This window comes from Lingula anatina, chromosome 1, assembly GCF_051362555.1.
Source record: "Lingula anatina isolate TDL-2025a chromosome 1, LinAna3.0, whole genome shotgun sequence".
NCBI lineage: Eukaryota > Metazoa > Brachiopoda > Lingulata > Lingulida > Lingulidae > Lingula > Lingula anatina.
This window is the reverse complement of record NC_141767.1, coordinates 18,772,921-18,799,063: the sequence shown is the minus strand read 5'-3', so window position 1 is coordinate 18,799,063 and position 26,143 is coordinate 18,772,921. Positions and strand designations below refer to the sequence as shown.

The window sequence follows — 26,143 nt, the reverse complement described above, 5'->3', positions numbered from 1 at the left end:
AACGGTCACAAATATACAAAAGGCAACATTGGGAGTCCTTTTTTAGAAATCCAGGAGCCGTAAGGGGTTAGACAGGTGCTTTGAATTAGTCTGCTTTGCCTCATATATAATGCATTTGCAATAGAAGAGATGTATGTTGTGTTATTCAACACGTTTATTATCGCGTTTAACAGGTGTTGTCATATTAGAACTCACGCATGCCTCTGTCTGGAAACCCAATGCACTTGAAATTGCACGAAAATATAATAGGAATATTTATATTAATATTCATACAAATAATTATTTTTATCTCACTTTCCATACGTGAAAAATCAAAATTTGTTTGCATGCGAAACGTTAGAACGATTGAGATGGATTCCGTTTTAAAGAATAACGCCCACTTTAACGAAGATCTCGTCTGCTTTAAGAGGTTTATTAGAAATTCCTTAAAACATACATTTTGCGTAAATGCCTAGAAATTAAACAGACTTCGGGAAAGTTGAGACGTCTTCTTAAATTCACAATCAAAATACTTCAGGCGCGGTTTGCTTCACTGTGCATGAGGCCTAGTATCAGCGAATCGTAGTTACTCACGACTTTACTGATCTCCAAGTTCTATGTACAATACCGTACGTTAAGACATTTTCTCTTCGAAACAATGTCTTCAGTGCCTGTTCTTTATCTGTTGTATCCAAATAGGTAATTCACTTCTACATCGCCGATTGTCCATGTTTATTCTATGTGCTATTTCACTCCCACAAAGAGTACTATGAAGATGATATATTTATCAAGTAAACTGTTTCTCACTGTAAATTCGCTTTGTTCGCATACCGATCAAACAGGACATTTATGAAAATATTTTGTTAAGGCCGCCGAAATCGACCCACATAATTTCTCTTCTTTATAATCTACTGTATGTTAGGAATGGTTTATGGAATTTATTGCCAACAAAAGATCAATGAGTTGGTGGACTTATGCCGATTGCACATCTCCAAACGTGGGATACCGATTGGCCCTCATGGTTCTCGCATTTCCCTGTCCTTTCTTAAATCTTATTCCGTCTCTCCACCAAATGTCATGTTCAGAGATCAAAACTTATTCTTGGATATCTATGGATTAAAATTTAAGGCGTTTTTTTTCTTTGATTAACAGCTTTAGTCAGAGAAAATTTAGGTACATAGCGTTAGCGTCAACCGAAGACTTAATCTTCATTATTCACGCACTTCAATGATGATCTACTTGGATGTCGTTCAGTTTGAATCCAACTGTCTGAGCCCGAGTCCAAAAACCGCATTGGCCACACCTCGTGGAGAATTTTGCTACATTATATCGCCCATTCCAATACATTGCACACGTAAACAAACACTGAACGAATCAGGAGGCAGAAGTCGGACTGAGGCATGCGCACTTTGTCGGCAAAACAAATGAAGTAAAGGCAGACTCGATGCTCGGACTGTAATTAGAGTATATTATTGGTAATTTAGTGTCAGGTAGGCATTTGATGGGATGCTTTCGGCACGTGCCCTTATTTGATGTTTGACCTGCGTCCTCGCGTCTCAAAGCACGTTCTGAGCTGTTGGAGGGCTTGACCGCACGTGCGCTCTATTGGTATCATGGACAATCCGCGGCCGTTCCACTTTCCATCTCCTTTTCCACCGGGCTTAATTCCTGCCTTTTCAAGGTAAGGCGTGTTTAAAGTAATCAGCATTTTGCTTGTCACGTAATTACAGTATTTCTCATTACTTGTAAAAGTTGATATTAATTTGAAATGAAAAATAACTGATGATGGTTAAGGTCGCAGATGAGAATAACAACCAAAATTAACTTTTTTTTAAAATTTTAGCGAGAAGTCATTTTTGAAAGCGCGATTGTTTCCATGCCGTTTGTTGGTCTAATGTACAGTGTCTATAACTTTGCAGCATAGATGGAAATTCTTTGATTAAAAGATAAATATTGCATTACTAATGCTTCTAATACTTCTTTCCTACAAATTGTTCAGAATCGTGTTTCTTTGTAGATTAAGTTACGAAATGTATATTGAATGACGCTTCTTTTATGCGCTTTGTAATTTGTATTAGATATCTAATCTATTATAAGTGAAATATAGTTTCTTCCGTTTTGGGATATATATTACATTAAAAGTCGTTATAATATTTTATCTGATATCAGAACAACGAAATTTAAGATGACGCATGGATAAGAAAACGGAGATATAGTATATAAATAAGAATAAGAATATTTCAAAATAATTATATCCACGAATTATGTACACACAGACAAACATTGCACTGCATCAAACTAATGTTTGCAGTTGTCCGACTAGAAATTTGTTTAAATGGTTCAGTGTATTCAACTCTTAATTTTTGCAGAAAAAATTAAAGACGTAAAATCACTTACACCTATAAAACTTATATTCTTCTATTCTTTTAAATTGTTATTTCATTTCAGCCCGGTAGGATTGGATCGGTTCCGCTTCCCCACCCCTCTCATGCCGCCACCAGCTATGAGCCTGAGTTCCCCAATCACCTCTCCCCCGGGCCTCGCCATGGCCGGCCATCCCCCAACGACACCCGCAGCCCCCTACCCGCTACCGGCCATACCCCAGGGGTTGCACGAGCCACGGTTCCCGCTGTCCAATCCAGCTCCGTTTGGCGGGGCAATGTTTTCCCAAGAAGACTTGGACATGATTTTGTACGGTTATGCTCGCAACAAGATAAACGACCACCTTCCCGGACACGCCCTCTCCGGCTTGCGGATATCAGATATAAGTCACGGTAGGAGTCTTTATAGTGAATTAAATTCGATATTGAGATAGATTCTGTTTAAAACTTAATATTGTTTTATTATAAAACGGCTTCGTTATCTGTTTGCTTGGTGGTGTGATTGAAAGTGATAGATTCCTGAATTTGTCTTCGTTTTTTGTAGCACCAGTCAGTTTTTAATTGGTTTACAATTTTGATTTTCTTAGATGCGGTGTGTTACAACGATTAGGCCAGTGGAAATATGTTGTTGAGTGATTGAGTTTGAAACTGTACGTGTCGTTTCTGTAAACAAGATATTTAATTAATATACATGTATTAATTGACGTTCAACATTTAGAGTACGGACAAATAAAATATGATAATGCATCGCTTTGGTGAGGTAAAGACAACGTTTTTATGACACTCCAGAAATCGACGAATTTATATATGAACTGGTACACGATCTATTGATTTCAAGCGAATAATTCAAGTAAAATATCACAGGAAGACAAAAACAAATTCTACCAAACTATTTAATTTAAATCATACTAAGATAAAAAAAAAAAGTATTTTCATATTTACTGGAAATCAAATTTTGGCGTGATGTATTTACAAAACATTTTCAAGGGCAACAACATGGTAAATCCGTTCCATGCACAAACTGTATACAAACAAACAACTCTCCAGAAAACCTGCAATATCTGGTTCATCTGAATTTTGAACAGTTTCCAAGTTGGCTTGGTTTCTGATCAGATACCGTTTAACAATTCATAGAGTACGGACCGCCGCACATGTGGGCCAGCAGATTACCCAAGAAATTCTCTGCTGAGACGGCAATTTGTGTCTTTGTTTCGACGATATTTTGGCCACCAGAGAACGTTCTGTTTGGCCACAAGAGGGTACTAGCTTAATTAACATAAGTAGGCGTAGCGTTCTTAGTTAGATCTCAAAGGTTAGAGAATGGATGGAGCTTTCTTCTCTTTATTTTTCAATGCGCAAAAAGCGCCTTGTTCAAAGTTCTCAAGGAAAAACTTTCTCATAGATACTTTCCAGTGTCTTTCATTTGATGGTGTGCTTACAGGGTTGTTTAAAGATCATTTCCATTTTGCAGTAAAAAGAAATGGAAAAAATCATCATAGCTCTTGGGCGAGTGAATGACAGTAGCCCTTCTGTCGCTATTAAGTATCTAGAGTTTACTCATGCTTCCCTTAGGACCGCCTATATTGTAATTAGCCGCTCAGAAGCTTGTTCAGAAAGCCCACCTGAGAAGCAATTAGCCAGAAACTGCTTTCATACGCGTTTAAATTTAGAGCTACGCGCACCTACGTCCTTAGACGCTGAAGAGCCGAGAAGAGACGGCCACAAAAAGTGTCCGACCGCAGACGCGAGCGGGTTTCTCCGGGGACCTGTGGAGTCTGAAACCAGGAGCTAAAAAAAGAAAAACATCTTTCAGTGTAAAGGAAGACCCAGTTGACTGTATTCACGTTCACAAGCGAATCTTTGTTTTGGCATTGAGTGGCTATATCTCATTGCAAACACATAAAGAAAGTGGTTGCGTCAAAGCGACATTTACACAACGGACTAGATACATTTCTTTCGCCTTTGTAAGGACTCGTTTATCACTTTCTAATGCTATCTAAACTTACTTAGAACAGTAGGATGATAAAACATGGTACATTCAGGTTCACATCAATGACATTTCATGCATCACAAATTGTCAAACAGTGCTGAGCTAAATGCCCCGTGAATGGACAATCAGCCCGAGATTTCAGTGGATCTTTTTACGCTCTGGGCGGAAATGGGTTTACCTTAGTAAGGGCAGCTCCTCCGAGAATCCCTCTCCTTCGAGAGTGCACGCTTCACGGGGCACTTTGTCAGCTGCATCAGCTGTCTTTTGTACAAGTGCGATCTTCTTAAAAATCACCTTTTGCCTTTTTTTTCGCTCCTTTTCTCGGAGCGATTCAAGAGGAGTTCCAGAATAGCACACGAAGAAGGAATTGGGATATTTCCCATTTCCTCTCACTTCCTGTGGATCTCCCTTAGCCCTTGTCTAACTCGGAGGGGATTTATATAAACTATTATCTCATATCCGCAACACGGTAGGATAGCACTTTAAAATGAGAGACACGGAGTGCATCATTTATAGAATGAATTAAAATTGAAGAAAGGCCCTTATCAAACTTGGGGAAAAAATGGAAATGTCTACCTATGCAATGCAAAAGCAAAGAAGGTGGAATGATTTTAATACTAAGATTTAAGTGGTGGCTCCTGTGTAGATGAAGTTGGAATATCAAATATTCGTCATAAAAACACAAAAATTATTCACCTGTAAAGTCTCATTCCCTGATAAAGATATTCTAGACAGACATCGAAATATTGAAGATGAACGATTTCAATTTTAGCTGCTGATCGAAGAAAAGTTACTTTATTCTCACAATAAATTATTTGTCCTTAAAACAAATAATAACAACCGCACCCAAGAACCTCGTGGCCTATGATGCACAATTTAGTTTCTAACCGAGCTGATACAGGTTCTGTGTTAGGTTTGGTTACTGTCTGCGATATTTCAGCTTGGTGCGGACGGTTTTGTTACTCGAAGTTTTCCATAGAATTATTGAAATAGTTGCAAGTTAAATTCACCGAGGGTATTTAGTGGTTGTCAGACAAAATAAGAAAATACCTATTACGATGACAATTTTTCAATTCCAGATTTTAAGGAAAGGCGGTACAATTAAGCCCATTTAAATGCTTACAAGGACAAACATCCCATTCTTAGAGAAGAGCTTATTTAGTCTCACTAGAGAGCAGGAATTATTGTTGAGAGAATAAGTCCTCCAACAAAAACAAACAATTGACTGGCTTTTGTTACCTAAGATAACATACGTGGATCTGTAATTTTGGAATAGTACGAATCAAACCCTTTGAAGTTACGTCGGTATAGAATGTAAAGTGTACTTAAAGTTATTCTATACGGTGACTCCACTGGTTTGCTTGAATACGACAGGTTCCTTTGGGCCAGCAGAGCGAGTTAGGGGGACGGCAATATAATGGTACAGTAACAGTTAATTATCGTCGTGTTTTGCAGGTATTCAAAAGGAAATAAAACGGTTCATTATGCTGAGCATTCTGTGTCTCCAGCGATTTTGCCGTCAATGAAATGTTGACCTTACTAAAAGAGCAATTTCTTTGTTGTTGGTGCAACGACCCGATACCATGCATCGGATGAAAAAACCGGAAAGTTCGTAATTGTCGGGTCAACCACAAGAAAAAACACGTCACTTTGGTGGGGAGGAAAAGTCATAGTAAATATATCTAAATGTATTTTCATAAATGATTGGGTATGTTCGTGTCTCTTCATCAAACGTGTGAAAAAAAGGGAAGAAAAAATCGAACCCGGCATGCCTAAGAAAGGTACAGTTATCGGCCTCATAACGAACATTAGTGATGGCGGTCATTTTCCCCTCGTTGAGATGAGCACTGGGGACGCTGTTCGTATGGTCATTCCCAATTGAGAGACGATGACTATCTTCATGATTTCTTTCTCGCCTGTCAGCAGCGTCTGCTAAATCAGAAACTTAAAGATTGCGACTTATTGATCCTATAGCTGGCCAGATGAGCGGACTAATTAATTAAAAGTTAACCATCCCTAAAAATACTACCTGAGCGGATAAGAAGCACGCAAATGCGAGAACGTAGGGAGTCGAGTCAATGAGATCGCTTCTAACTATACAATGCCAATAATTTTCAATTACTGTTCTTTTCTCTGGGTCTATACGCTATGCGCTCTATAAACACCCCTCAACAGCACCGAACATCGATTTTCCGTTGAGTTAAATAATATTTTTATTTGTAGAGCCATGTCATTAGAGCAAACAGAAGAATTATTTTACACCTGCTCATTGAATTGTAACTGTTTCCTTTTTATTCTTTAATTGTCCGATTAACCGCTATTGAATGTCTACTTTACCGTTGGCGGAGGAACACATCGGAGTGTTGTAACAAAAGAAGAAAGGTGAATCGATCAAGTCTTCTCCGTAACAGAACTTGCAGTGAGGCATTAAGTCAATTAAATCGATATTACCAAGTCCTTAAGAATTCAATCCCTACTTCATCAGGTATTAGATATTTAGATAGAAAACAAAGGGAAAATGTAAAGGCATCCCGCAAACGAAGAAGCAATGCGCATCAATCAGAATGCTTTATCACCTTAACTGAGGTTATAGGCATGTTGTGGATATCATCGTTAAGATTCTCCCTCCGTATGTGGCAATTAACTAAACTGTTACTTCTGATTAAAATATACAGTGTTCAATCCAAACAATACATATATTCCTAATCACCCACTATCTCATTTTTATTTTTATTTTCATTAGTTACATAAGTATTTTCTGTAAAACCATTAATAATAAGCATTTTAAATAGTTCTAAAATCAACCATTAATGCACGAATTCATTATGCAGAGTCGAAGATGTCCGTTTTGCTGAACAAACTCGCGTTGTTTTGTCAAATCTCTTGCGGCACTAAAACTCTTTGACATCCATGGCGGCTGAAGACGTCTAAAACTACTGGTCAGCCCTTGGTCATTTTCAGTATCTTCCAAGTGTACCAAATTACCCCTCCCAGGGTTTACACACCCTGTTATACAATCAGTGTTATCGTCCTGTGTTCCAGTATTTATGCTATCCATAATGACCAGTAGAGATCAATCTAGAAATGAATACCTTAACATATAGCAATCAGATTAAAACCTTCCCGTTACGTCAAATTAGGTATCCACGAACAGTGCTCTGCATAGTGGCGTTTTAAGCACGGCTAGGCTGTTTTCCTTGGACTCCAGAAGAACTTCGTAATTAATTAGAAGCATAAATTAGACGATTAATTATCGGGAACCGAAAGAAACAGGCACAAAGGACTCTATTTTGATAAATATTTGATAGTGGGTTTAAATCTATGCAAACAAAGTGAATCCATACAAGCACAGAGAAAAATCGACATCATTTATGTATGTTTGATTGAATTAGAATACACCGTTTCTGTATTGACAAAGAGAGACTTTAAGCTACCGCTATTGACAGCATACCTGTTATTATGCTATAAGTGTATCCAAAATCGTTTTCGGTCACGGCCTTTTCACACTGACTTGGTAGCATGAAGCAGCTATGTTTCGGCATTGCTAATCCTTTGTTATTGTTTCGATATTGCCATCAAAACGAAGTTCGATTTGTCTGGAAATTTAACTTTATTAATTTTTGTTTTGTGACTTTCATGATGTTCTGGCTCGAAGTGGGACCTCCGCTATAAATGAAATAGGAAATCATTATGTTGTGGCGGAGGCCTGGTTCGTTTTTCCCACGAAAAACCTACTTAATGAATGCATTTCTCTGCGGCTGTGTTTCGGGCTTGATACATGTGCATTGAATGTGCAAAAAATAAAATAAAATAAATGAAAATAATTATTTTTAAAAATCGGCAAAAGAAAGAGCGTGTTATATACTAGTATTTGGGAGTACACGATAGAGTATCGTCAAATTTCATTTCATGTAAATTAATAAACAGAATGAAGACAAGAGAACAAAGTGCATTATCTAAACATTCCTTTTAGAGACTGGATTAATATCCCAATATTGAAATACGTATCGGTCCTTTCTAATTAAGCATTTTTTCTCAAATGACTGTGAAGACTTTTGTCCACTAATACAGTGGCAAAGTAAAAAGTCATTCTTTTCAGTCCTGACTTCTTGATCTAAAATCGACATCCGTATTCATAATTAATTATTCTCCGCCAATTAGCGGCAATTGGTGGAATTCTGTTTATGCTTCCTATTATTTTTTTCTCGCCTCTTTTAACCAGAATCATTTTCTATTCTGTTTTATTTCAGGTATTGACCGCATTTTGTCCGCTGGTCAGACGTCGCAGAGTGGACAAGGATATGGTACCACGGCGCTGAAATCGCCGTCGATAAGCAGCCCCATAGATCCGAGCACGCTTGATCTACCTGACGGTACGCATGACTTCCTACAAAGCTAAAATAAGACGTACCCCTAACCCCGTGGGTCGCTCCCGTGGACTAATTCTGAAATTAAAGACTAATTGAACAACTCGTTGCATGGTTCAACGAATTTTACGGAGGAACTTGTTAAAAGTCTGCTAGTGGTATACAACTTACTTGACAATATAGGTGTTTAGGTAACAGCAAAGCAATGGTGGTTTTAAAAGAATCGTTTTTCAGCACATTCTATTTTAGAAACATGTACATTTGTACACTGTTTGCCCCTGCTTGTTTCTTAATAAAATGTGAAGTTATCGCAAACTATGACAGCATGAAAAAAGTTTAATGGGAATTACAGATGGTTTTCGAATACGTTAATAAGGATGTACGGCCCTCTGTTTTTACATGACAATAATTCGCCTTGCATAAAGGAGAGGTACTGACAGCAAACTTAAGACATGAAGCAATTAAATGTAAAAAATTATAAAAGCGAATGAATAATATTGACGGGTTTTTTTTAACGCTTTAGTGTTTAGTCGCTGAAAAAGAGGTCCATCATCATTAAACAGACAGCTATAAGAAAAATGGAAAAATTGTAATTCCTTTAATTCAAAGTGAAATCAACTTTTTGTCGTCTTTAATGTCTTTTCATACAACATCTGTATAATGCTTTTAGCTAATTCAGTGGCTGTATACATATTCTTATACTATTTAGAAGCTTACATCAAATTTTCACATATGCATGTATACCGCAACTTCCTTTTATGTATCCGTCCTAATGATAATAGTTATAGCAGACAAATATCCATTTCGATTGAAAGAGTGGAAGAATACTTTTTTTAAATATATACACACTGCAATACAAAAGAAATTTACCAGAATAGTACTTGTTTTGATTTTGCTCAAGGTATCGATGACGACAGAAGAGTCCCTTTCCAAACCACTGTAACTTGACAAAAATAGCGCGTGTCTATCTTATTATAACGCGAAAAAGTAAATGTCATTAAGGAAATAGATGACATTACGCTGCTCACTCGGTTTTCGTCGCGGTTGAGAGGTTGTCACTTGACAGGCTCTGACAGGTCTTAACAAGGCGAGATTATAAGATTAATTTATAATAAGATTGCCTCGAAAATTGTCAGCCGCGCTGGTATTGCATTTGTTTTACTTTACTGCCTATAGTCATGTTATAAATTTCTGCAAATTAAATGATTGATCATTACTATAAATTCGATGTATTGTGTAAACAATATACAGGGGTACAGCTGGCGTGTTCAACGTTTTGCAAGAATCATAATTGCCACCTTCACCTTACAGAAGAAACAATAAATTTACGTCAAAAAATCTAGACAGAATATTATTTATGCAATATAAGGGTTTATACCAATTCATGAAAAGTAAATTATTAAAGATAACTTTTTTTTGGTATCGACTCATTCATTTAATGAAAGTGTAGATCATAAAGATTATCACAAGAAAATTATAGAAACACTGTGAATAATTTTATAAATGTATTTTCATTTACAGGCATTGCCATATTTCAAACCAGTTTCGCGGGAACGGTGCACTATGGCGTGTTCTGCCAAAAGACAGTCATTGCCAAGGGAACCCGCTATGGGCCATTTCAAGGAAAAATCGTCAACACCAGTGAAATTAAGTCTCATGACGATAACAGCTTTATGTGGGAGGTACATTCTCTTTTAAGATAATTATCCTACAGCTCGGGACAACGTCAAGGGACGAAAATGAAGTAAATTACCTATGCCTTAACGTCGGTCGGAATCACTGCCATGACGTGTTGACACCCGGCGAACGCAAAATTTCGTCAGCTGAATTCTAGTTGTTCACAGAATAAACGCATTTTGCCCCAAACACATGTTATTCAAAAAAGTTATAGATGACAGTATCGTGCATTCATATGTAAAAAAAAATTTAAAAAACATGCTTGTAATATTATTTTTGATCAGCTGTTCAAAATGAGTAATTTCCATTTTCAATTTGTCTCATGTTTTCCCAGATTTTTCAAGAAGGAAAACTGAACTACTTCGTAGATGGTCGAGGCAGCGCGGGGAATTGGATGGCGTATGTGAATTGTGCCCGCTATGCACAAGAACAGAACCTTATTGCCATTCAAAATGATAAGGAGATATTTTATGAGGCTTGTAAGGACATCCCACAAGGCACTGAGCTGCTTGTCTGGTACGGGGACTGCTATTTGCAGTTCATGGGGATACCAGTCGCTCTGAAAGAAATGGCCGACGGGACTCACAGCGAAGAATTAGAAAGTATGTCTTTTGGCTATTTTTAAGAGAAAATATAACTTTTTATGAAGGATTTTTGTGCCATCGAAAGAATGTAGTGCAATGTATAAAAGCTTATTCAACTTGCTGTCAATTTTTTTCATTGTTGCTAGATATTTCAATTTGTTTTTTTCTTTTTCTTTTTTCTTTATTTAATTCTTATCGCAGAAATCATAATTTTATCGGGAGACTACGCTTTAATGGTAAAATATTTTTCTTTCTGTTTAAGATTGCGAGGGTTACACTTGTGAACGATGCGGAAAAGTGTTTGCTTACAAGTATTACAGGGACAAGCATCTCAAATATACACGATGTGTTGATATGGGAGACAGAAAGTTCCCTTGTAATCTATGCAACAGGTAAAGTATACTTATATCAATATATGAAACAGACTGAACTAATTCATTATGCATTTCAAATGCATCAGGGACTTGATAGCCGTAATGTTAGTCAATAGAATGTTACTTTGCAACAGAGCACAAATCAAGTTAAATGCCAAGTTTTATGTGGAAATATTTTTGAAGGAACCGTTTTTTTCTTCTTCTTTTTTCAAGACTGCTTGATGTATTATTCTCCACAGGAACATAACTAAATTCTGCACTTAGGCAGCTATTGGAATGGGTTCTATGGTGCTTATGATTTTACATTTCTGACGCAAAATTATGTTATTTTTGGCAATATTATCATTGGAACAACCCAGATAGATTATCGGACTAAAATCACGTCGATTATCTATTGGTTTTTATCTACATTAGCCATGACCGTGAAAGGCCGATATTTTTGCAGTCCAAATGAAATTAGAACTAATTTGAATGGTACTTTTCACCTTCGGTTTTGTATATGTCTAACGTTGGCAATACTTATTCCCGTCGACGTCAACGCCCCGAGGCCGTTAAGGTCCCGGAATGGTACTAATGGCCAGGCTGGGAAAACTGGCCCCAGGGAACTGGGTCTGAACTGTAACGCATTTAAGATCTGAAAATAATTCTTTGAAGATGGTCTTTATTTCATTAGGATCTGCTGTTGCTGTTAAGTAGCATTCAGACTGGACTCTGGTTAAGTGGCTAGACGGACATTTTAAAGAACCATTTTTACTATTAGCAACACATATAATCCAAATAAATTTTGTTTATATTGGCGTAATGTCAAGGCGTGATTCTAGAATAGTTGTTTATTAATGAACGATGGAAAATGAATCTGAAAAAATTACGTTATTAGAATTTCAATGTTACAATATTGTTGTCACATAATTTTGTAGGTCATTTGAAAAACGGGATCGTCTACGCATTCACATTTTACACGTACATGAAAAGCATCGTCCACACAAGTGTACCGTATGCGGCAAGAGCTTTAGTCAGTCCTCCAGTCTGAACAAGCACATGAGGGTAAGAACATATTTTCTTCGCTGAAATAAGTGGTACCTCAATTTGTTTTAACCTAATTATCCACACTATAAAGCATTACAATCATTATTTGTCAACGTTCCATTCTTTCTTATACTAATAACCGCAGATTCTGTGCAATGAAAAAAATCAGACAATTCTTGCTAAATAATAATCATAAAATCCCGTGCCACATGCAGTGATTGCTTTCCTGGCATAAAATGTTGGTTAATTTTGATAATTTGATAAGATTGAGAGCTGGTATATCCCCTTGAAACTGTTGTATCTCATTAATGTTTTTGTTCTGCTACACTATGCGTGCCATGTACACTAATTGGAAGTGAACAGCTTGCCTGTGAAGGCACAATACCCATAGGATTCCACCTGACTTTGCGGCTTTGCAATCTTTTTGATCAAATTCACCTGTAAAAATATATAACTTTCCATCAGTCTCTGTCTCCAGGGTAGAAGTTCAGAGCTCAATCGGTATTAGACAATGAATTGTTTTCAGTTTCTAGTCGTTAAAAAGAAAGTCGCTAAAACGAAACAGGTCTCCAAGGAGATGAAACTAATTTGTATCCACGTTTATTTTGACTCGCTTTGACCCCCGGATTCCCGAAACATTTGGTTTGATGCCTTTAAATACCGCTTTGTTGATGTGATATTAGACTTGACATCAAACACACGGTAAAAAACGATTACGGTATAAAATCTGGTGTAGCGTAAGCTAATTACTTATTAATGCAGGAGTCATGACACGACTTATCGTCTTAATTTCAATTCTAATCAAAATTTGGGATTGTCTTTGATTCTCTTTATACGTCTTCACTTATAATTATTTTGTATTTATATTTTTTTTCAGATATACGTTTTACGTTTTGATAAGCTGTAAAATGTGAAAATTTTATTGATATTCTAGAACAATTTTGAACATGGGAGTTCTTCGCAGTCTGCTCTGCTTGATCAGCTGTAATGGTTCATGTTGTAAATTTGTGGTTTTTTATCTCGCCAGGTACACAGCGGAGAGCGTCCGTATAAATGTGTGTATTGCAACAAAGCTTTCACTGCCTCCAGTATTTTACGGACCCATATAAGACAGCACTCGGGGGAGAAACCATTCAAGGTAAGCAGGAATGTATAAAAGACCAGTTTTCACCAATAACAATATTTGATCTTTTCATGGAATGTCTCTTGTTTTTGAAAAGTGTCTGGAAAGTCCTTTTCCTGTTATAGTATACTATATAATATATTATAATTAATGCCCGCCAGCCGAAAGGAGTGATAGAGTACTCGTGTTTTTCCGTTAGTATTTTAAATTGACCTTTATTTGTAAAAGCTACTTGTCAGATATTTTACTTGGATTTGGGTGAATCTGTATATATCATCATACATAACATATAACGTAGGTCTCGACAATAAAAAAGAATGCGTCGAACCCATCGAGTCAAGTACCGATAGGGCAAGCTCACTTAAAATATGTTCACAGTCTTTCAAATATACAATGAAAACTAATAAATAAGTATATCTCAACATTATTTTTATGAAAATATGAAAATATGCAAATAATGTATCGATGAATATTTATTCTTAAGCTTCTTGAGCTCTGCCATTCCTATATCACACGTACGGGATACACGTACATGTATCAAGAGGTTATTAAGTTTGTCGAAACAATGTAGAAATGCATCGATCTCTCTCCAATTATAGTCGTTTTGTATGCTCTTATGCGAGTTGTTGCGTCACGTTAGTGCCCCGAGTTATGAACATGTTTTCATGTTTAAGTATCAATGCTCGAGCTGTGTACACTGCCATAACTCGAACTTAGACAACGGAAAATCAACATGTGAGGCATTTCAGACTGGCTTTGATAACTGTTGTTCCTTATAATTATACCATTATACTTTGGTAATACTCTATGGTAACTCCTCTCACGGTGAAAGGCAGAGCATTATGTTCTTTATCACCTCATTTATGCTGCCATTTGTACGTATTCGGGGATGTTGTCGTTCTTTTTTACCTTGGAGTTTTGAAAATTTCTGTATGAACTTCTGTTACATATTTATCATTTAGCCAACATTATTTAAGTTGAGTATTACACCGTAACCCCTTGAAAGATGAATTTAATTCCGCTAATTACGAGAACGTTCCTCACGTAGCGCAAACAGACCATTATACAGATCACACGTCAAAGTAAATCTGAAGGTTTCGTATGGTAATTTTAAGAGGAAATGCTCTCATTTTAGTGTAAACATTGTGGCAAGGCGTTCGCCTCTCACGCAGCCCATGACAGTCACGTTCGCAGAACTCACGCCAAGGAGAAACCGTGTTCATGCCCAGTATGTGGGAAGACATTTTCGCAAGCGTATGAGCTCAAGTTCCACATGAACGTCCACCCTGGTGAGTAAGTACCCTTTCGGTGCTCTAGAAGTTGGTTTGGAATCCTACACTTTCGGAGCTCCTAAGATTATTATGGCGGGTACTACAATAATCATTACATTTTTATATTCTATACTTCAGATTATTTTAGATAGGTTAAAACGTTTTATAAATATTTTTAAAATGTAAATTTTATCTCGTTTTGAAAAGTTTTGAAATTCAATTTTGCAGCGTATTTTGACCCCAATTTTTTTTCTCTCATTCTAATCCTTATGTTGAAATGAGTATACTATAATATACAATTATTCAAAGATGCGTGATTATTTTCACCAAAATGCCAAAAACGCCAATATGCCAAAACAATATGTGTGCATCTATCAAATGGGCGAATTTGTCAATAATTAAATAATTCACAGAACATTAAAAAATCAAATAAGCATGAAAAAACATTTTATTCGGTTCACAAAGTATATTTCTAAATAAAATAAATTGTAACTTATTCAAACTGTTTCGATTCTCAATTTCAGGTGAATCCACTTCACGTGGTTCAACACCGAAAGGGTGTGGCGACGGTTTCTCAATCCCATTGTTTCAAAAATGGACTCCACCAGATGGCGCTGATCCAGAGAGGCGGAACAAAAGTTTTGATTCAGACGACTCTTTGGAAGTGCACGTGCGCAGTAGAGCAGCCTTTACTGCGTCGAGTCCAGACGACATCGACGTCGTTTCTTAGACTCATGAGTGCGGACTGTATATCTTTCCATCATGAGTGAACTTGCTCACCTAGCGTTCGTCTGCGACAAAACAGTGCTTCTATGAGTTATAGCAAAATGCCTTTTGCTATTTTACACAGACTATAAAAAAGACCTGATTTGTCACTGCACAATTTCTCTACTTGAAAGATGCTTTTTCATTATTACATTATACTTTGCCACTCTTTTTTACATTCCAAATCATACTCTTTTTAAGTGAGAAGTCCAGTCACTCAGGACGTGTATCATTATGTGCCAAACCAACTATCACAAGGCGTGCTTTCGCTTGTCATTTTGAAATTTTTTGATAATCAGTACACTGCACACCACACATAAAAGTAATTGTATATAGCTCTGTACATAAACAATTACATATATCAGTATGTATGACAACATCATGAGAGTACAATAATGATAATTCTCTGTGTCATAAAAGTGAAAATAAGTAAAGTTTCAATTAATCAAGTGACAAACGCTGAATAAACTGCTTTATTTTTCAAGTTGCAATAAAAAGCATCACTATTAAACGTACTCATCTATCAAATGGCATGTTTGATGCCATAAGAACAGTTCTTCTCTACATAACCCGTAATCAGCTGTCCGCTTGAAGCACATTTATAATTTACACGTTGTCTTGGAACACGGAGGATTCTATTAATTACATCTCACCACGTGCGTATTCCACTGCCCTACAGAGGTTTGGCCGAGATGAATTATTGATAGGTACCAGATAGGACACTAGTCGTCGCTTGATTAGACCGATAATCCACTTAAGTTGAATTAGATTAAAGTTGACAGGCCGTGATAAGAGCCTAGAACCGTGGAACGGCGCGGAATTGAAGCACTTTTCAAGCAACGTGACTGCATCTTGCCGTGACTCACTTTTGCTGATTGTTCAGTTTAATTAATTTAGAAAAAAATCCCTTGAGAGGAACGCTTTGGTCTCTTGGTTATCTTTTCTGACCGTAACATAATATTGCTGTTCCATTTAAATGTTGGCAGTAGCAGCATTAAATACCACTACTTGGTATAATAACTAGCAGAGGAATATGCTACATTTGTAAATCTGTGTGCGCAAAAACGCAACCAAAGAAAAGAAAGGAGATAAGCAAACCACGTGAAGTGGAGGTTGGGAGGGGGGGTACTCCACCCTCTTTGGGCAACCCTAATCAGTGAAATTTACTTCAGCCTAGCCACGCTTATGCAAAGGATAGAGGAGTTAGACACGAGAGAAGGCAAAAGATTGCCACTTACGGCAAAAGCAATGCCACCAAGGAATCTTTTGTCACTTCGTCCAACATAATAAGAGAAGGTGTGACATAGTCTGAGTACTATGCATTGATTAAAGCACAGGAAAGATGCCAGCCTGGTCTGACGCCTCTGGTGGCCGACTCACTGTTTGCAACCCGTTGGACATCCGTGTTAGTTTAGAAAGTTCTGTAGAGCGTTATGGGGATGGAGCTGATCAATAGACTTTTTAGCCACCCAAAGCCAATATAACACGCACACACTTGAAAAAAAAGAAAGAAATCCTAACAGCCTAAAATAGGATAATTGCCACCATGCTGATTTTATTTCTCAAGTAGATAAAAGCAAATTAGAACATTAGTTGATTTTAATGTCCGCACATGTGCACTGCCAGTATTTTAATGGTTTTATAATTTTTTTTATTAAAAAATTACCAACACATCATCACCTTTTCTGTACAAAGAGATATTCTAAATGCCTTCCACTGGTTAGAAAGTACTGAAGTTTTATCTCTTTGATTATTTCCCATTTATAATTATTTCACATTAAACAGCATAAATTGATAGCAGATTCATTTCCCTATATAATTCCACTCTGTCTCAAGCGAATCGGGTGCCTTTTTCTAGACGATATTCACTTAGATCCCATGTGAAAGCTACCTGGTACATTACGCTGTCTAAACACAAAAATAACAATATGTAAAACACTGCATTGGGCGGTCATTTACCAACCAGGAAATACGTTGAATATGGACTGGTCTCTACGCTCTCAGATCACTTCAGATCTCATTTATTTATTTGTTTTACGCAAACCAATTTAACATTCTGCAACAACACCAAGACTAACATCGACGCAGTGCTATTGTTTAACATCCTCCACGTTAAATTGATCCTCCGTTACTCGGTCGATTGATCGTTAATCAGGGGTGTCATGTTATTCACCAGTACGAGAGGCAAGTGGCCGCCGTAATCAAACGATGCATGCGATCTTACAGCAGATAACACGAAAGGAATCGGACGAATGATTACATGAAATAAAACCCGTCTGCAGAGATCAGTGCGTGCAAAAATAGACAAAATAATAAGAACGTTTCGGTCAATGAAGCGAACGTATGTGCTCTTGCTTTAGTACCTAAATTCAATTAAATTTAGGATCCATATAATTAAGACAAGGCTCCATAAATTTTACCACTTTGGTGCACTTTAAGAACGCCAAAAATTAGGACAAAAATAAGTACTTTCAGATTTTTTTTAAACTGAACACATTACTTGTGTGCTAAGGTACATGTGTAAAGTTTCAGAATTGTTATTCAGATAGGTGTGTGCGCGCGCGTGTCGTGCTAGTATGTGTGTTATTCGTGAAGCCAACAAACACATTACTGTGACAGTCTTTGCCTTTTTTAAATTATTTGTTTCAGATGCTAAGTAGTCCTTGTGATACCGTAACAGCCATCTTAGGAGATGAAAACACTCCTTGATTTGACACAATGAGTGTGTCACCAGGATTGTGCTGTGCAAGCTCTACAAACACAATCACTGAACAAGAATTGATAAGTTGGTTAACGCGAGACACTGAGCCGAATTTTACAGAAATCATGTTTTATTAGTTTGGTTGGTAGGAGAAATTCATAATAGAATCCATGAATATCGCAAACACCGCATTTAACACCTAAAATAAGAATAATATAAAAAACACCAATCGATCTTAAAATATAAATTTTGTTTAACGATCCTGTTTACGGAGAATCGCCTCGTTATCCAACATATCCATTTTGTCTGGCCTAACATGTAAAATAAATAAATCAAAATCCAAAAATTGTGCCAATTTATGTTGTTTTACTCTATTTACTGCAAACAAAAGACTTATCAAAAATGATAACTTGTGACTAGTTGAACGTTTAGACCTAAAATAACATGATAACACAGTTATCAATTGAAGCATATTTAGCAAGGGGCAGACAGTAGAGTTTCACCGCACCGCTTTTACTTATCATAATCTTTCCAGTGCAGTTGCAGGCCGGGTTTACAAGTCAACATACATATAATGAAAATACATTAAGAAAAAAAGGAAAAGAAGACATCGGTAGTCATGTTAATGCATAATCAAAGAGATTCGTGTCACTGTTGGAAATAATTCTATTTCATTATCACATTCAACAAAATCCGTGACTAACCAAGTTTCCTGGGTAAATCGACTTGACTTGCAATTTGAATAGTTTTCCCAAAGTATTTGCTTATAGGCCTATTATTAGCTAAACAAATGGCAATAACCAATAAAGATCTTGGGAGTTAGGCACCATACAGATGAAGGTATTGTATTATCTTCCCAGCTGACAAATTAAACTCAGTTGTTTGAACTCCTGTTTTGAGTAGCGAGCTCCGATCTAAATTCTGGATAAACATCGAAGCTTCCTCTCTTCTGACGAAGTTCTCTCTCAGCTGTGTTAGAGAAGAGGCCACTCGGCGAAGATAAAGGATTAGTAAGCAATCTTTCAGCGACAGCGCATTCCGTCTCTTTGTTTCTGTCTGTAGCAAACGGAGGACTTGATGCACGTCTGTGAAAAATGTGTCACTTAGTCTGTTTCAGTACATTACTGGCAATAATCAATAGCAGGTATTTGTTATGTGATAATACGTAACAGACAATGTTTTATGCACAATGGATGCAAGCTCTCACTAACTCTTTCTCTCTCTCTCACAACTGAAATGCTGTAGAATAGCTCACCTTAAATCCTGTTGTTTGAAGTCTTTTTTCGTCTTTATATTTCTGTCTTTCTTCAGACGCTGCCAGTATTTTTTAACTGCTTGTCCGTCTGTAAGACATGAATTCCCACATTGGACATATTGTCTGATTTAAAAAATGTTTTCTTTTCTATTTATTTATTTATTTATTTATTTATTATTATTATTATTATTATATATATTTTTGCAAACTTCATTAATGTACTGTTATCTATCCAATAGCCCATAATGCTTGATTATATTTTCTAAAGGAAACATTTTAATGATAGTATAGAAAATACGTCGGGTTTATGTAAAATAAAGATTCAACTTAAGTGATTACTGTTCACGCCAAGGACCAGGATTAACATTTGTTTTATTGGATGATGTAAATAATCAGCTGGTCGATTACACAGTCATTCAATAATATTTTCTCTTAGTTATAAAATTTTATATAATTATACTTATTCTTAAAAAAAGAGCGTGCACTGTACAGTGAACAGAGATTCCAATACTGAAGTCGGACTTGTACCGACAATGTAAACATAAATCCGTTTATAACGGCCTACCTGATCCTCTGTTTAACCCCACAGGGTCGTAGCTGGAGGCCTGCCTTGGTACCGGCAAGGACACCGTCACTCGGGAACTGAGTGACATTATTGTGGCAAAACGCTGTGTTTAGCCCAAACTCACGCAAACAGACAACTTATATGGGGAAGACTAATCAATCTTTTACGCGATGACAAATCGTGTTGTAAACAATATATGATATCTTTGACGTTTACCTTGGGTGCTCATTAGGGCACACTGAATACTCATCTTCTGACCATATGAAGATCAATACGTTGTAGGACTGATGTTTTTTGTTTCCAAAGAAACTGTTTCTGTTGTTTGACTTTGACCTGATATTTAATGTATGAATAAAGTTCGGTCGTTATTAGTACACAAAATAATGCTCTAAATAATTAATACATAAAGAAAGTTGCTAAAACATAAACTGTAAAGGGAATTTCACACGAACGATAAAACACAATATACACCGGTTGTATTCAGTGAATCTCTTTAATTATCTCTCTCTCTCTCTCTCTTTCTCTCTCTTCAATCATCAAACAATCAATCACACGTAAAAGTCTTCATTTGTTTGTCAAGCACTGCTCAAAAAGAGACCACACATGCATGTTTCACGTGTGCTTATGTACATATGTATGGTCGAGCACGAGTGCATGTATGTATTTATGTACAATGAATGTATGAGTATGCCTATAATGATTTGACGGTTGGCACTGAAATGTCGTAAAGCTGTAAGAGTGTGATAGCTGAGATGTTTTTCCGCAGCAATAAACCGAGAAAGGAATTGACAGTTGGATCTTGTGAAAAATGCAATCACTGTTATCGGTTTGCACGCGTGGACTCCACTTTTAATATGTAAAAGGAAAAGAAAGACGATCTCTGTTATTACTGACTTATAATGAAGGATTTAATACTGCGCCAACATCATTAAAAATGATAAATGAGAATTCATTCAACAGGCGTGCTAAATATCTATAATACAATCAATTTTTTAATCCTTCTACTAAAAAACAACATCCTGTTTTATATGGTGTATGAGTTGAATTAATACGTAACTATTTTCTTGATGACAATACGTCGAGTGCACAGCGGCATCTCACAAGTCAAATTGCCATTACTATAGGATGATTTCTTCTTAAAAAGCCAACCTTTTGAACAGCAAGATAAATTTACACGTAAAATTGTAGTTTTAGGAACTAACTGTTTACAGCATATGGATAGAGGATCCGTGTTAGTGTATTCAAATAACTATTTAAAAATACATTACTTTACATGATTATCATTAACTTATGAGCTTTTGCCTTAGGTGATTGTGGAACCTATTTTAAAAGAACAATACCGTTGCTGTCATTTTTCAGAGATTTTCCATGCTACTTGCCTTTGAGTCAAAAACGACGCAGAATACTCCACTAAAACGTTATGCTTGGATACGTTTTCCTTAATACCCTTAATACCTTATGTCATCTTCACCTTTCGTATTATCTTAAAATACCATGTGCAAACCTGTTTAGGCCAAAGTTTAAAATTCGTTTACTTAGAACAAAATGCAATTCTATCTCGTCATATGCGTCATGCCAACATTTGTCGTTTGATTTTTCCAATCAATGCAGTTGCATTGTTGAAGTGTTGTAAGATTAAATATGTTATATTCAAGCCGTATGATTGTAATCAATAGCAAAACTTTCTTTATTCAAAAACAAAAACAAAAAAATCTTCTCATGTTCACAGTGTTTGAACACCATCAAATGAGTGTCTCGCGTCTAGTTCTGCTTTTCGAACATTTAGGGCAATATTTGTAATATTCAAATATGCGTCTATTTTTCTTCTCATTGATTTATTATATGGGTCGAAATCTATCACTTTCCGGGCATATCTCTGGAATTTTCCCTGGCTGTTTTCTAAGACGCACTGAATGCGTTCCTCGGTGACAGATATGTTTAGGAATTTTGTCAAACGCACCACTGTGTCATGGGTGTTTTTTAAGAGATCACTATAAGCTAACACCATCAATGGTTTTTCGAAGAGGTGCAACCAGTCCAGGTTAAACATCAGCCATCGCTTGGCTTCGAAACGTATATATTCTGGCCAGGCTGAAAACAAAACAAAACAAACTTTATTGTCATCGAAGAAGGTAAGTAAACTTCATCGAATATTTAAAAGCCAGGCGTATATTCAACGAACATCCAGTTATTGAAACGAGGCTAAGATAATTGATAGATGACCCAAGCAGGCTTAAAACTGTAACAACGAGCGCGCAAAACTTTTTGATTGTTTCTTTTCATATACAAATAAACAAATAACATTGATAACAATAACGGGGAATATTGTTTTTATTTTTGAAAATTCCAGAGATTTTCATGCTCAATGTTTTTTATTTTTGAAAATGAATGAAAGAATAAATCTTTACGAATAATAATAACCCATTATTCATTTTAGTACAAGAAAAGGGTCAGGAAAACTCTAGACTGTAAATACTTTGAAATGTCGCCACACAAGCTTACTTGTACCGTCCGTGAAGTGCTTGGATTTGGCATGTCCAAGATGGCCGCCTTGACGCCGATGAAACTCGGACATCATGGCGTCGTATGGATTTCTAATAAGCAAAACTGCCTTGTCAAAACCCTTCCTTTTGTCGGCCCCAAACTCGTGTGTCTTTATCATAATGGCATTGCTTCCATTGTAACCTTCCCCAATCATTCCCGCAGAGGAGAGACCCATGTCCAAGTACTCACTGCCCGTCACAATACCTAAAAAATTATGCACAGTAATCATTCTGGTGAAAGGTATATTCAACAGGCTTACAGTGACTGCCAGGACCTATCAGAGCGCATAGGGAGAAAAAGTAATATAGATGTACTGTATTTAGCTCACTGTATTTAGCTAACTTAAATTTCATACTCATTTGCGTCTTTCCCTTAGTTAAACGTTTAAACATAGGTCCTTAACAGTTTGAATATTCAGACTTAAAAGCTTATTGCGGCACAGTTCTGGTTCCAATTTCTGAAACCCTTCAAATCTTTTTCATCAGGTACTTATTATGGTTACAACACGGCAAATGTCAATTAAGTAAGAAGTCTATGACTGATGAGAAGACAAGAGAGACAATGTGTATACAAATTGTAATGCTTCACTGTTAATGCTTACAAAACTTAACCAAAATATCAAGGTACTTGATATACCTTCTTGCTAATTTTCTTGTCATTGAGAGTGACCCCGATGAAGATAATGGATATTTAACAGCCTGTGGTTTCGGTTAAAGGTGGTTTTGAATCACTAAATTCTTGGCATTCTTTTCATTTTGTGAAACGCGTTTATGGTGCATGTGACAGCCGCTATTTTAAACAAGCGTGAATGTCGCACTCCTTTTTTGTGTTCAGAACAATGGGCATGGTGTATTACTCAAAATATATTTTCATTCTCATTTTTACCTTTGTACGGTGGGGTGTTATGTGCCATGTATTTGTAAAAGCCTTTTCATTATCACGAGAAAAAATATCGGCACCAGACATACATCTTTAAAGTAAAATATATTAAATAAAAAACTACCTTAAACAATTTAAACATATTTAATGGTGTGTGTATATTTTAAATCACGTTTTAGCCCTATTAAAAACCAAATATCTTAAGATGGAAGACATTTTCACCCACCGGTTGCTTGCTGTACCAAGTGTCGTACCCAAGTGTTCCCGGACCCGGGATAGCTAGCCAAAGCCACTCTAGGAAGATCATGCTTGGAAAACACTGGCTTCACACAGTCTTTGGGCCTTTTGTTCCTGAGAGCCCATGCAGCGTTGTACAGTTTTACTGCTTCCTTGTAGTTTAAAGGGATCCGCTTCTTCATTGCCGGCCAAACTCGTTGAGGAGCGCCATTTTTCCGTTGTGAACCGCTCTGTTGGTCCGGAAGACGCTTCGACGAAAATACTATCATCAGAATCATTTGGATGGACACGATGAAGATGGCCACTTTCAGCACTGTCTGGAATATCCTTTTTCTAGGCCACCTTGGCATTCTGATCTCTTTCTGTCTAATACCGATTAAATGCAGGTTGTCTATATTTGCGTTTTATCCAGGCGTTATTAAACCTTGGCGATGGATAATGCATTTCAGTACCATTAGAATTACATATTGCTGCAGTTTGAGAGGCATGTGAATGAAATTATAAAATATTCAATCTCATTTCCATCGTTTACATCTTCTAGGGTGATTATGGGTATGAATTTTTCATTTCCCTCAGTCGAACTTGATGACGTTTCCTAAATCATGCAAACCCGTCCTTTCCTTGGATTCGAGAAAATGAGAAACCAATGTCACGCCCACGACGAGCGACTTCAGTGAAATCTAGGCCAAAAATCCATTACAACATGCTTCCAGGCGCATCTCTTGGCCAGTAGTACATTCAGTGAAGAAGTTGCTTTCTTTGTAGCCTGTGAAAATCTGTTAAATTGCTTAAGTTTGCTCTACAGAGACAGAAAAACGGTAGTAGGTGAACCATTAGGCTAAACTGATCAAGCCAATGGGGAGTAATGAAGACAATTTAAGGTAGCTGTTTGGTTGTTCTTATGTCTTTCTCTGGTGGTAAATTCATTTAAATTGAATCAGTTTATAAAATTGTGGAAACACTTTTACCCTAGAGCTGCTAATTCACATTCAGTATTTTTATCTGCCGACTGTTCGATGAAACCATATTTCTAAGCAACGTTTCCTTCGCTCTTTTGTCAAAATCGAGGAAAACCTGATTGATTTTAGAACTGTATATAATACCTTTATATACGCTGCTATTTTCTATGTAGGGCGCGGTCAGTCCATCTGGGCAGCGATGAGGTACTTATTCGCACCGGACATCACAGATCAGAAGGAAGGTGGAGCATGGCGATTGCTCTGATTGCTGTTACCACAATTCCAATGTACATCTACATGTACGCCCCATGATGTTGCCCTGATATGTCATCTTGATTAACACTACGTTTGACGCCTTACCATTACCATCAGAGTGAAATGACGTGTTCGTGCACAACCCATGTTTTATTCATGTATACGGAGGTATTGATCCCCACCGTGAAAGTGCACAGCAAGCTGTGAGCTCTGTATATCGGGTGAAGTAACACACCAATCAATAATTAGCGATATCTGTTCACGCATGTACTATGGGTACAGGTGTGTTTATTGACGAACGAACTCTCTCTCTCTCTCTCTCAGTATAAATGAGGTGAATAAAAAGCACCCAACTCCAAAATCATTCACTATAATTCAGCGAGAAATTCACTAAAATTCAACAACATTATACTGCCTCTGACGCATAAAAGTTTTTTGGGGTTAAGAGCTTTTCTAACAGTCATGATTAAAACAAAGTATCAGAGTTAAGCGTTTTGTAGTTTCCAAGAAAATTTGTTTTTTTTTCGGACTGCCTTATTATCTATTCATTCCATCATTACAGTTTCAAAGGGCAATATCCGACACCAATCAGGTGTCACTGTAATACCTCGAACACGATTTTCTGAATTCATGAAAAAATTGACCGTATTTGCAATATCCCGTTTGTAATCCAAAAGTCACATATCTGGAGCGTGGCTGAAGGCGAGTAAAAATAACCATATTTCAGTTGTTTGGGGAGATATGTTCAAAGGGCAAAGAATGGATATAAGTAATACATACCGATGCACTTAGAACATAATGACAATCTGTAGAAAAAAAATGTTTCTAAGAAGTAGGCCTAATAGGTGAAACACCAGTAGGGTTAATTCCTGTATTATGTTTTTGACAACGATTTTTGTACTGAGGATCACAAGAATGTTACATATGCTGTCGTAGCAAAATTTTACATTATATAAAATTTACAGTATTATTTGATGAAATGTTACATAAACATAATAGAAAAAAAATTGAGATATATTAACATATTAAGCTTTTTTTCTGTTCACCGCGTTATTCACACGTGATGATGTACTTGGTAGCTAAGATGGCTCTTTTTCATATTCAGACATAAGCACAAGTAGGCTATCTGTGTGAACACTACAATTTAACAAGTAAATTCTTCAGAATTGTTGATCGATATCTTTCCAACATTTCGTAGAAACTATCTCAGC

General features: G+C 36.8%; 3 protein-coding genes across 4 annotated transcripts; 1 reads left to right on the top strand and 2 right to left on the bottom strand.

Annotated features, from left to right (window-relative positions):
• Positions 1 to 1,231: 1,231 nt before the first annotated feature.
• LOC106168191 (PR domain zinc finger protein 14) lies at positions 1,232 to 16,013 on the top strand. Of its 2 annotated transcripts, none has more exons than XM_013547157.2 (10): positions 1,232 to 1,660; positions 2,428 to 2,753; positions 8,601 to 8,723; positions 10,239 to 10,399; positions 10,729 to 10,996; positions 11,241 to 11,370; positions 12,270 to 12,396; positions 13,406 to 13,516; positions 14,637 to 14,790; positions 15,297 to 16,013. In XM_013547157.2, exons 1-10 carry the CDS (start codon positions 1,593 to 1,595, stop codon positions 15,500 to 15,502), a joined length of 1,674 nt encoding a protein of 557 aa, XP_013402611.1. In that variant the 5' UTR covers positions 1,232 to 1,592; the 3' UTR covers positions 15,503 to 16,013. The 2 variants fall into 2 exon arrangements, with proteins under 2 accessions (XP_013402611.1, XP_086858057.1); XM_087001931.1 differs by having other exon boundaries at positions 14,637 to 14,794; positions 15,297 to 15,446.
• Positions 16,014 to 18,350: 2,337 nt separating this feature from the next.
• LOC106168192 (uncharacterized) lies at positions 18,351 to 20,339 on the bottom strand. The gene is made up of 3 exons (XM_013547158.2): positions 20,059 to 20,339; positions 19,494 to 19,581; positions 18,351 to 19,323 (listed from the first exon to the last, which is right to left on the bottom strand). Exons 1-3 carry the CDS (start codon positions 20,144 to 20,146, stop codon positions 19,113 to 19,115), a joined length of 387 nt encoding a protein of 128 aa, XP_013402612.2. The 5' UTR covers positions 20,147 to 20,339; the 3' UTR covers positions 18,351 to 19,112.
• Positions 20,340 to 21,017: 678 nt separating this feature from the next.
• Positions 21,018 to 25,096, bottom strand: LOC106168167 (sialate:O-sulfotransferase 2). The gene is made up of 4 exons (XM_013547126.2): positions 24,822 to 25,096; positions 23,708 to 24,484; positions 22,561 to 22,806; positions 21,018 to 22,149 (listed from the first exon to the last, which is right to left on the bottom strand). The coding sequence occupies exons 2-4, from the start codon at positions 24,066 to 24,068 to the stop codon at positions 21,782 to 21,784; spliced, it is 975 nt and encodes a 324-aa protein (XP_013402580.2). The 5' UTR covers positions 24,069 to 24,484; positions 24,822 to 25,096; the 3' UTR covers positions 21,018 to 21,781.
• Between the last annotated feature and the right edge of the window lie 1,047 nt (positions 25,097 to 26,143).